At 38.9% G+C, this 13,113-nt stretch overlaps 1 protein-coding gene across 1 annotated transcript in view; it reads right to left on the reverse strand.

Annotated features, from left to right (window-relative positions):
- Positions 1–4,687, reverse strand: part of LOC107293684 (WD repeat-containing protein 7-like) — an 18,396-nt gene extending 13,709 nt beyond the window's left edge. Inside the window, exon 1 of the mRNA XM_015822846.1 lies at positions 4,488–4,687. Coding sequence (XP_015678332.1) covers positions 4,488–4,681 — 194 coding nt within the window. The 5' untranslated portion in view covers positions 4,682–4,687. The remainder of the gene's footprint in view (positions 1–4,487) is intronic.
- Positions 4,688–13,113: the final 8,426 nt, after the last annotated feature.

Consider the following 13,113-nt stretch of genomic DNA (forward strand, 5'->3'; position numbering starts at 1 on the left):
TAGATCATGCCAGACAAATCTTATTGCATTCTTTGACCAAGTGACAAAATTAGTGGATCAGAGGAATGCTGTGGACATAATTTACTTGGACTTCAGTAAGGCATTTGATAAAGTAGATCACAACCTACTACTTGACAAGATAGAAAAATGTGGGGTAGACAGCATCACCACCAGATGGATCCATAGCTGGCTGACCGGCCGTACTCAGCGAGTGGTCCTCAATGGAACCGCATCTACATGGAGGGAAGAGTATAGTGGGGTGCCCCAGGGCTCTGTTCTGGGCCCAGTGCTCTTCAACATCTTCATCAACTATTTGGATGAGGGGATAGATGGGGAACTCATCAAATTTGCAGATGACATCAAGCTGGCAGGAATAGCCAACACTCCAGAAGACAGGCTTAAGATACAGAAGGATCTGGACAGACTTGAACACTGGGCACTATCTAACAAAATAAAATTCAATGGTGAAAAAAGTAAGGTTCTACATTTAGGCAAGAAAAACCAAATGCACAGGTATAGTATAGGGGGTACCTTGCTCAATAGTAGTAACTGTGAGAGGGACCTCGGAGTCCTAGTGGACAATCACCTAAATATGAGCCAGCAGTGTGCTGCAGCTGCCAAAAAAGCCAACACAGTGCTAGGCTGCATTAAGAGAGGGATAGAATCAAGATCACGTGAAGTATACCACTTTACAATGCCTTGGTAAGGCCACACTTGGAATACTGCATCCAGTTTTGGTCACCACGATGTAAAAAAGATGTTGAGACTCTAGAAAGAGTACAGAGAAGAGCAACAAAGATGATTACGGGACTAGAGGCTAAAACATATAAGGAACGGTTGCTGGAATTGGGTATGTCTAGTTTAACGAAGAGAAGGACAAGGAGGGATATGATAGCAGCGTTCCAATATCTCAGGGGCTGCCACAAAGAAGAGGGAGTCAAGCTATTTTCCAAAGCGCCTGAAGGCAGGAAAAGAAGCAACGGGTGGAAACTGATCAAGGAGAGAAGCAACCTAGAACTAAGGAGGAACTTCCTGACAGTTAGAACAATTAACCAGTGGAACAACCTGCCTCCAGAAGCAGTGAATGCTCCAACACTGGAAGTTTTTAAGAAGAGACTGGACAGCCATTTGTCCGAAATGGTATAGGGTTTCCTGCCTGAGCAGGGAGTTGGACTAGGTGACCTCCAAGGTCCCTTCCAACTTTACTACTACTACTACTACTACTACTACTACTACTACTACTACTACTACTACTACTACTACTACTATTATTATTATTATTATTATTATTATTATTATTATTATTAGACCCGGTCTTATTTTTTTCCAACCAAAACACCTATTAGGGCTTATTTTCAGGGGATGTCTTATTTTGCAACCGCCGCCCACTCCATCCCATTGTCTGGTTGCTCAGGGCTTAAATGGTGTGACGCACCAGTGCCGCTGCCACGAGGTGAGGCAGATGGGGGGGTAGAGCTGCCCCATGTGCCCCACACCTGGCTGGCTGCCCGCCTCTTCCCTTTCACTCCCCTCCCAAGCCGGGCTGCCATGTTATGGAGGATGGGCAGGGGAGGCTCGGTCCCCTTACCCGGTCCCTCTTCGCTGTTTTGGAGTCAGGGGGGGAGTGACAGCAAAAGGCCTCCGCCACTCCTGTGCAACAGCCAGTGGCAACTGCCGCCACCTGCTCCTCCTCCTCCTCCCTCGTGCTGCCTGTTCCCCGTTTCGGAGCCAGGAGTGTGCGAAGTGACACTGAAGCTGGGTGTCTGGAAGGCGGAGGGAGATGGCAGGGGAGGCTTGCCTTGCCTGGTCCTTTGGCTACCCCCGCCTGTCTGCGCCACTCTCCTCCTTGCCTGAAGGTCTGTTCTGGCCGGGTGCTTAAAGACTGCGCAGACCAGTTGGTTGGGGTTTTTACCAAGATTTTTAATCAGTCTCTATCCCAGTCCACTATTCCATCCTGTCTGAAGGCCTCCATCATTGTTCCATTACCAAAGAAGTCTTTTACTAACAGTCCCAGTGATTATAGACCAGTGGCACTCACCCCTATTATCATGAAGTATTTTGAAAAACTGGTCTGCAGGCACATTGTGTCCTGCCTCCCATACACACTCGACAGTCACCAGTTTGCATACAGAGCAAAAAGATCTACAGAGGAAGCCATAGCTATCATTCTCCAAACTACTCTGACTCATCTGGAGCAGCGGGGGATCTATGTAAGGATGCTCTTTGTGGATTTTAGCTCTGCATTTAACACAATTCTTCCATACACACTGGTGCTTAAACCTGTCAATCTTGGACTTTTCATATTCAATCTGCCTTTGGATTATGAACTTCCTGTCTGGTCGCTCTCAGAGGGTTAGATTAGGCAACTATATCTCTTCAGCCCTTATTCTTAATATGGGCTCCCCACAGGGCTGTGTGTTGAGCCCCCTACTTTACACACTCTACACTTATGACTGCACCCCCACTCATCCCAGCAATATTGTTAAATTTGCGGGTGATACAACCGTGGTGGGGCTTATCTCCAAGGGGGATGAGTCTGCCTACCGGGATGAGGTGGAGCAGCATTCTTTAACAGTGTGAGATGCAATCGCAGACCATGAAACAAATATAAATATAAAGCAACAAAGAGAGGGAGAGAATTTTTTCCACTGCTAAGTTTTAACAAAATAACAATGACATGCCATCAAAAACCAATGAAGCAAATTTTATTTTAAGCAAAACAGAAAAGAGTCAGGCAATATGCTGGAGGATATGAAAAGTTTATTCCCTACGTGTCTCAATCCACATGTACAATTAAATGGATAAACCATGATTTATTTGTTTAAGATTAATACATTCACATGCTCTCTCTTTGTTTCTGCCTTTTCTTCCTAATTTCATACTCCCTATAGTAGAAAAGCTATCCTGGCTTCCTTTTGAAGTCTAAACCATAAAACTGCGATTGAACTATTTCCTGGAAATCAGGATAGCATGACTGAATTTTCTGTGAAAAGAAAGGAATGAATAAGAGGAATAATGCTGGAATGCAATTGGAAAAGAGTATTTCAAATGAGTAAACCAAGATTGTTTTCCTTTTGATTGTGATTTTAAAGTAGACGTGGCTTGCCTACAATTACACCCTAAAAAGTTATATATGCTTGTGCTTTACTGAAGTCACAATTTGTTCAACCAGCAACGGATTTGTATGTTAAATGTGCTAGATATCAGGGTTTAGTGACTATGATCTAGAGATCAGGTTTCTAGATGTGGCTGGCATACAGTGGATTTGTATTTTTTTACCTTTGGATATTATTTATATCAGGGTAGACTCAACCCATTTATCCTGTTTTCTGACAGGTACAAATGATTCAACCCATAAGGAGTGTTTTCAGTCCTCCTTCTCCCCCTCTCCTCCTGTATTACAATCCTCATGGATTACAATAAAAAGCAATAACACAATAAAATCTATGGTAGAATATAAAGATATATTTGTAAACTCACAACTATAAAATGCAAATATGGAACATAAAAACTAGCTACCATAGATCAGCCTATTCTCAACTACCAAAGGCTCTCCAGAACAAGCTTGATCTTTCCAGAATGCCAACAATGTGGGGACTAAACAGATATGAACTGGAAGGGTGTTCCATAGCACAGATAAAGGTTTAAAGGTTTCCCCTGTCCAGTCATGACCGACTCAAGGGGGCGAGGGTCATCTCTGATTCTCAGCCAGGGAAGCCTATGTCAACATGTGGCCATCTATTTAATTTAACTGAGTAGAGTAAAATAATAGTGGGGTGCTTCAACTCTTTCACCCTGCAATATGGGGACTTTATAAGGAGTTTCTCACAGGACAAGTGAATTGAGTCAATTCTGGCTGCAGAGGTAGTTCAAAAAATAGCTTGGCACCACCAAGCCGTGTATGTCTTTGTAGGTTGAAATGAACACTTTGAACTGTACCGAGAAGCAAATGAGAAGTCCGTGGAGGGTCTTGAAGCACTGGTGAAATGTGCTCATGGAAATAACAGCCAATCAAAAACTGGGCCATTGCAAATCTAATGCAAATGTCTCTATCAAAAAGGCCATCAGAGATAAAACATTTCTCCTTAATCAAATAAGGCAGTGATGGCGAACCTTTTAGAGACCGAGTGCCCAAACTGCAACCCAAAACCCACTTATGCATCGTCGGGTGCCGGGTGGGTGTGGCCCATTGGGTAGGCGTGCCTGCGGTGATAACAGCAGACTGAGTGGGACTAAAAAGTTCAATCAATCAATTCCAACTTTGCAAGATCTTTTTTTTTCCTGTGAGAAGTTGAAATTGACAGATTGATTGAACATTTTTTTTTGTATACGGCGGCGGAGGCCTAAAGTGAAAAGATTTTATAAAACCCAGCTGAAGGCCTAAGATTGGGGCGATGGTGCGCATGCCCACAGAGAGGGCTCTGAGTGCCGCCTCTGGCACCCGTGCCATAGGTTCGCCACCACTGAAATAAGGGATAAATACTTACTTTGAAAGTTGTTTTTCGGCATCCGCACAGAGTTCCAAAAGGCCCATCAGCACAGCAGACACGTCCATATAAGGCTCCCACACTGTAAACCCTCTTCCTATGAGATCAATGGCAGTTCTCCGAATGGTACTGTGAGGAGGAAGTTTGGGACTGGGAGGCTGCAGCAGAAGATAGGTCAAAGCTTTGCCTGCCATACAAGACATGTGAGAAAACCAGAGTTAAGAAAACAAGATCTAATGTGGCGTATTATGATTTGGGTAGACTGGAAGCTTATGGGGTTACCTAGTAGAGTTCCTCCATCCAGTTTGCTAACTGGGGCCAAGAGTAAAAATGTAGCTCAAGTAAGAATGTTTATATGTATGTATTATGTACTGTATATATATATGTCTCTCTCTGTGTGTGTATGTATAAAAATAATGGAAAACAAGTCCTTATTATACTCCATGAGCCATATGTTGCGACAAGCTATATGTACAATTATTTGCATTGTGGGAGATGATGATGATGGTGTTATCCATTCAGTCATGTCCTACTCTTGGTGATTTTATGGGCCAGGTCTCTCCACATTTTCCAATTTTGCACTGCTGCATTAAATTTTTCTATCCTATCTATCCTCTGGCAAGTTCTTTAGCTTTGATGGTGTCCATCCGTCATGTTCTTTGGTGGCCTGGTTTCCTTTTACCGCTAACTCTTCCAAACATAATTGTGAGAGATAAGAGATTCTAACTCACAGCATATTAATGCCTGTATAAAATTCAGTTCTACCTTTCTCCAACCCAGCACCCTTAGAATGTGCAGAATTAAAAAAAGTTCAAATGCTTCTTTGGTGGCCTGCAATTGCTCTTGCCTGCCGATTATCAGTCCAGCTTTCTAACCTCATGAGTCACTGCAATTGAAAGGATTGTTCCCTCCCCCTTCTACTGCTTCCCACCCATAGAAAACAAATAAAAGGTAATTAAAATCCTCTGCCAAAATTTTCTCCAACATGAATGTCTACCAATAGTACAAGTTGAGCCACGACCGAAGTCCAATTTCAAATTTCGACTGCAGGAGCACCTTTCTCTTTGGAAACAGTTTTAATCCCAGAGACAAGGATAGCCTTATACCTATGAGTATTCTGGAAGATTGTGGAGACCTAGCTTTTTAGGAGAGTATGTAGAGGGAATGGAACAATGGAATGGAACCATTGTTCCAAATAATGCCCTGCAAGGAAACAAATGGTTGGCACCATTAGTAGTTTTTCTTTGTTTAAATTATACCAGGGGTGTCAAATTCGCAATGTCATGTGACGTGTCGTATCATGACTTTTTCTCCATTGTCGGCAATGGGATGGGCGCGGTTTCAGCATGACACATCCAGTCTGCGGGCCGGCAGTTTGATACCGCTGGATTATACCATCCTTCCCTAATCTTAATTAAAATCAAGGTTTTATAAATTGTTCAATGTCAGCAATTGGGAGTGGCATCAAAGTCTATGTAATAAACAAATAATGAACCAAATGAGATTTGGTCCTATCTACAATAATTTTTCCATATTTTACTCTCCCTTCCTTATTTGTGAATAGTAACTATCAAAAATTACTGGGATCCAACTTCTTACAATTTGTTTTTTCAAATGTTTCTCTCCCCAACCATGAGAAAGACAATGGATTGTCCCCCTCCCCAGAGAAGCTTGAAATAAAGATTGGGAAAATTGAATAAATGATGAGATGATCCAACATGATGAAACTGACGCACCTATCACAAGGATTTGGGTGGATCTTTATCATATCTGCAAATATTTCTTGCATTCTTAAACCACATTCTTTCTAAATAAGGCTTTCATAACAATATTGGATGCAGTGGCCACACTTATTTATGGATTTAGATAAGATTGCAGCTATTTTAAAAGCAACAAAATTGGATGAGGTGAATTTGGACTACCATAATGATAAAATGAAAGAGACAAGTGCTTAAATCCTGATTCCTGTCTTCATAATGTTCTTAGGGACCATTATACAAAAGAAAACTAAATAATAACAACCATGTCGCAGTAACAAAATTTGCTCTTAAGACAATATCATATCATACTGAGTATAGGAGAGGCCCAGCCCAAATCATTTTACTGGCCTATCCAAGACTAGGTGCATAATAATAGATAAGTAGATAAAATCTTCATAATCACCATCATCACCACTGCTCTCATCTACGAGAAAAAAAATACAACGATTTAAAGAATTAATATCATCTACGAGAAAAAAATACAACGATTTAAAGAATTAATAACTTATTTTCTGCATCTAAGAATTGCTGTCTGAGAGCCAACGGTAAGATTGTAAGGATGCTGAGTAAAGTTGGAATTGATTACATTCCCTTAGAACAAAAATATTTTACTAGTGATGGTTGCATCATAGAAAGTACTGAAGACGAGACTCATAAATGGCAGTGTGTTGATTGGTTTGTTCTTTTCCAACTGAACTCAGAATGCTGATAAGCAGGAAAGAGCAAGTAGAAATTTGCAGAATGTTAGGGGATACATGATATTTACCAAAAACTTTAGAATTGTTAGGTCTTATAGAGCATCATGAGGATTTTCTATTTAGATCAGCCTTTGCAGCTTGTGCTAGTAGCTATAACTGGAGGTGATTTGTAAGCATTTAGTTATGATTTAAATCAATACTTTATTGTCTACCTTCCTGTCTTAGTATACCTATCCTAGGTTATACAAATGGGGCTCTCTAAGAAGCTCAAAGGTGACCTTTAATTTCTAACTGTTTCTGCCTTGTCCAGTTTTCCTGGAGACATCTACATTGTGCTTCCATTCTCTAACAGACTTCATGGTCATCCAAACTTAAATTATTTCCACTGAGGTTTTGTGGATGCCAATTGTTTTTGCTCTATATCTGTATGAAGAAATGGGATGTGTAAAAGCACTTTTCTTATGTTTGGTTTTCAACAATTAACAAAACAAAGCCCACATTTTCATTTACTCCACCAGCATTAAAAGCTACACTCAGTTAGGAGGAGTGCCTGGGAATCTTCCAATCCTTACTGCATTACTTCATCAGCTCTCACTTGTTAAATGCAAAATTAATTTGCTCTACTCTTTCACGTCTCTTCCTTTTTCCTCTCCTCTTTTAAACAGAGGGGCAACCTCTACATAACACAAGGCTTCTGTCGTATTCATTTCCACTCCCAAATTATGGATACTCAAATTGTGATAATGAATCTTGTAATGGATTACTTTCATTTTCAAATGAAGCCCATTGAAATAATGAACTGCAGCAATCATCCATTAGTAAAATGTGAATGTTGGGCAAAACAAGTAACTTTCCTAGATAAATGTAATTGATCATTACTGTGATTCTATTATACAGTATGCTTTTTAAAATATCATTCATTTAGCTACTTATTGCTGTGGTTGAGACAAAGTATTGATTTTTATGGTTCCCCCCCCCCCTTCTCTTATAGGCAGTTCTCAAAGCTCAGCTTTTTATTTTTTGTTTACTGAACAAACTGCCTGCCATATTTAGTAACTGAGAGGGAGCTGGCCAATCCGAAAATCTGCCCAAATTTAACCTATGGGAAACTTGGCTGTTTTTCAAAGAACAAGAAACTGGGTCTTTGAATTCCATCCTTAAGCAGGTGTTTTAATTTATGAAATACTCCTCTTGCAAACTACTGCTATTTAAGTAAAGCAGCCTGGTTTTAAAACGTATGAATGAACACCAACTACATACCAGGGCGCACTAAATATTTCTCCTTGTCAACATTTATCTTGTTTAAACTGAGCTTGGGGGGGGGGAAAGAAAAGGTGAACTAAACAAAAGTCACTCTGCTGCCCACTTCTCAGCCTGGACATCTTTGTTTAAGCTTTGACTTGGCTTAAATGAACGAATTAATATTGACAAAAACATCAACTAAGCTAATGAGTTGTTAGTTAAGGCAATAAACATGTCACATTAGAGTCAGAGCAGTGAAGAGGTAATTAGCCCTAGAAAAGCTCCATTGCGATCCTTTGCTCTTAACCTTTCAGTCTATTATCTAGTGCTAAAAAAGCAGCCTCTGTGCCAGTACAATCCACCAATACACATCAGCCTTGGTACCGTAGCCAGGGACTCCATTAGTAAGGATGCACAGGGCCTGGTGCCTTCGTATTTACCCAGGGTCTATTAACAAGTTTATATCATATATTGCAATAGGCTATGGATGTTAGCAGATCTGGAAAAGAGAAAGGAATGGCAGAGAATGACAAGGGTGGGTGGGTACAAACAATGTCAAAACTCTTACTGAAAGAGTATATAAAAGCAGCAAAAGTATAAAGGAAAATTAACATGGCACAACAGAAATAAAACATTAAAAGTATAAAGTTGGCAATAGTGGCGAATATCTGTATAAAGTTTCTTTCACACAGAATATTTCAGTTTTGTGTACATTAGATAGTTAGAATTGGGGAATGGACATGAAGTTGCCAATTTTGATTACAACACTGTAACTTCATAATGCGTCATTTCAATCTGGCTAATTTTTTTAGCAAGCCCTTTGCATCTTACGTAAAAAGATATGACTTTTACAGCGATACTGCTGAGAAGATCAGACAATTTTAATATCTATATCTTGTTCGAACTCCAATAGATTTCAAGATGTCACCTAGAGCCCTTAATGTCTTTGTCAATGAAATTACTAAAAGGGTAAGGCACATTTCACTACTTTAATTGTTTTATTAAAGAGGTTTAAGATCTTATTCTAATTTGCCTGTCAGTTTTTATGCCACTGCCATAATAAGTGCAGAGGTTTTAAAGGTGGCTTCCTTATCTATGCTGCAAACATATTTTTGTGCCAGTTGAAAAATTTTCAAGAGACAATAAACAAAAGTTAAAACACCCAGTGGAGAATAAACATGAAAACGAACAGAATGTGAGGAGTATACTTTTCAAAATTTAATTTAATTTTAACCTTACAACTTAGAAAAATGTTATAATTAGAAAATTCTACTAATATCATTGCCCTTGGATGCTGAATTGCAAATTAACTGGGCACATGAGCAGTCATAGTTTTAAGAAAACAGGGTGGATTTTTAAGACTTTACAAATAGTCCTTAACTTAACAACAGTCCATTTAGTGACCGTTGAAAGTTACAACGGCGCTGAAAAAAGTGACTTATGATCGTTTTTCACACTTATGACCATTGCAGCATCCCTGTGGTCACGTGATCAAAATTGTCAACTGACTCATATTTATGACGGTTGCAGTCTCCTGGGGTCACGTGATCACCTTTTCCAAACTTCTGACAAACAAAGTCAACGGGGAAGCCAGATTTACTTAACAACCATGTTACTAACTTAACCACTGCAGTGAATCACTGTGGCAAGAAAGGTTGTAAAATGGGGCAAGATTCACTTAACAAATGTTTTGCTTAGCAACAGAAATGTTGGGCTCAGTTGTAGTAATAAGTTGAGGTCTACCTGTATAAATGAACAGCTCAGGTTTAGAACATCAGGAATAAGGGAAAGAGCCAGCCAGCCTCTTCCTCTAGAAAAGAGTTAAGCTAAATCACCTAAATTAATTAATGTCAGCTTCAGGATTTCATGTATTTTAAAAATAATATTGAACATCTTAATATAATATCTTCATTTTTACTAGTAGCCTTGACTCCACCCATGATGGAATGGCAAGCATATCAATTAAAAATAACAGACTGGTAAAATATTGAGTTTTGACCATGTTAAGGTCAAATCAATTACTGCAGAATGGCAATTTGAACAGGATATGCCAGAACACAAAGTGTGCAACATTTCATTGTTTAAATTTGAAACATTTGGCACATTTCATTAGAAGACTCGGGTGCCCAACACAACAGCACCGTTATCCTCAAAGTAGTATTTTCATTAAATACAGCATATCACGGTACATTGATTGTTCTCAATAGACCCATCAACTACATTTCTAGAATTTCTCTCCATATTCCCTGAAAGACATGTAATCACAATTCTCTAAATCCTAATCACTCCATCATTCTAAAGAGATGAGAGATTCAATAATGCAAAAAGCAGCCCAGGAATCACTATGCTGTTAAGTGATTGCATTGACTGACACCAAAATAAGATAATTTCCCCGGTATTTGCTTAATGACTGGTAGAGGTAAGGAATGGTTGTCTAGACACTGATTTTTAGTTGAACATCTTGCTTTCAAGAAACCTGAAATAAATCAACGTTTACTGATTCTCATTCTTGCTTCAGGGTACCTGGATTTTTATATTTCTTTTTACATTTGACTATGTAATGTAACTTTATAAGGTAACTATAAAGCCACAGCTAATACAATTAATCGTTGACTTAACAACAGTTCATATAGTGACTGTTCGAAATTACAGCGGCATTGAAAAAAGAGACTTATGATCGTTTTACACATTTACAACTGTTGCAGCATCCCATGGTCACATGAGCAGAATTTGGATGCTTGGCAACTGGCATGTATTTATGACTGTTGCAGTGTCCTGTGCTCATGTGATCATCTTTTGTGACCTGACAAGCAAAGTCAATGGGGAAGCTAGATTCAATTAACAGCTATATTAACAACTGCACTGATTCACTTAACAACTGTGGCAAGAAAGGTCATAAAATGAGACAAAACTACTTAACTATCTTGCTTAGCAACATAAATTTTGTGGTCAAGTGAGGATTACCTATACATACTTTAGATCTCAGCATCTATTAAATGAATGGCTTGTTAATTATAAGCAAGATACATGGGAAATGTACTTGATGACTGGAAACTAAAACAGAAATGGGACATCGAATTCATAATATGGTTCCTCTTTCTACTGACTCGAATTGTTATGTAAGTCACTGCTCAGTTATCATCATTAATGGAGATCAAGACATTGGCATAGAAAAACAGCAATTTTTCAGTAATGGCCCAGAGGCTTCGGAACAAGCTGTCAAACGAGCTATATTGTTGTACTTGGCTGATTGGCAATCAGCATAGTCTGGCAGATGAGGAATTTTTAAACACCGTTTCTGCCAGTTTTTGCAACATAATTGGAATTAAAAAAGAACAACAACTGGAACGATCCCTTATTTTATACCATTGTCCAGAGACAGAGCAAAAGGCGAAATAATGTATCCACAAACACTGTTTGAAATCCGTAGACACAGTTAGATTAAAAATGGGAATAACATCAATGAGAACCTCTTATCCTGAGCATTTAATGAAATAACGTCTGTGTACTTTTTTATCGCAATTGATCTCAATAGATGAAAAATAAATCAAAAGGGGAAATTAAGGCTAGTAATAAAATGCTGTAATGTAATTTTGCTGACCTGGACTGAGTGAGAATAAACGGAGCTATTTCATCAATAGTTCCACACAAATGCAACGGAAGGGCTCGGAAACATGTAAGAAGGGAGCAATCAACCGTTGTATGTCATATTTTGTAGTCTAAGCTACACCTGGCTTCTTTGGACATTATGCTGGTAGACCTGTAGTTTTAACCAAGCATACAAAAGGTGTACAAAGCAATAGCATTATTTTCTGCTGACACTTTTTCATGGGAAAGCCAAAACGGATACATTTTAATGCTGTACCTAAAAGACAGTCAAATGAGCCCAAATTCTAATAAAATTGGCCTCAAAGACAGAAAAGGATTAAATCAGCCAATCTTTTCTCTCTAACTCCAGCCTAGTTAAACTGACCGAACAATGCCATTTTTCTTCCTCTCAAAATCTGCAGTGGGTGAATCAAATGTGAAAGCACGATCAATTCTGTTCCAAGACAGTAAATGAGCTTTAGCTCAGCCTTGTTTCAATTTATAGAGAGAATTCAGCTCCACCAGCTTTTAAGTGGATTCTTAGTTCTACTATGATGCTATATTACAGTGCTATGGAAACAGTAAATAATTTTTGGGCCCAAATTTGTTTATTATCTAGAGGGTGAGAGAATCAATGTGCTGTGTTTCTCAAGCAGGCACCTGATTCATTTATAGTATTAAAAAAGCTCTTGACCTCTAAATTTAAGGTATCATTTAACATGATCATTGAAAAATCAAAAGAGGAATGCAGCCTAAAAAATATTTTACCATAGGATGAATAATGTGTCAGGGCATTAAATTATTTTATTGAGTCAAATTAAGATAAAACTTGTGTGTGCAAATTATGGGCAAAAAGGAATGAGCACAATCCAATACTTCTGTTATTAATATCAACAGAAGGAAAAAGTATAATTCATATTTATACTCTTAAGCATTGCATCATGGCTAACTTCCCTGATACTAAACCAGAAACTCATACCTAATGCTGATTGTTGTTATTTGGTCACAACAATGTGAAGTCACAAGCTGCCAGTTCTTTAGCTGGTGTTGGCCTGTATATGAACTGAGTTCTTCCCAAGAACCTAGGATGTCATAATATATTGACAAAATATATATGAGGATGCAAGCAGTTGTGACTTTTATCAATTGACTGATGGAAATGTTGTCAATGTGCAGATTTTCTAAGTGCTATGCAGGATATTTTTGGTATGGCATCCAGTGTGCCATGGAACCACTATGGCTGGTTTAGGTCATAAATATTCACATTCTATCTTCATATCTTGATACTACTATTTTATTATTATAAATTACTTCATCTTTAGAAAATGTTTAAAGGAG

This window comes from Protobothrops mucrosquamatus, unplaced genomic scaffold, assembly GCF_001527695.2.
Source record: "Protobothrops mucrosquamatus isolate PMUCROS unplaced genomic scaffold, P.Mucros_1.0 scaffold1697, whole genome shotgun sequence".
Lineage (NCBI taxonomy): Eukaryota > Metazoa > Chordata > Lepidosauria > Squamata > Viperidae > Protobothrops > Protobothrops mucrosquamatus.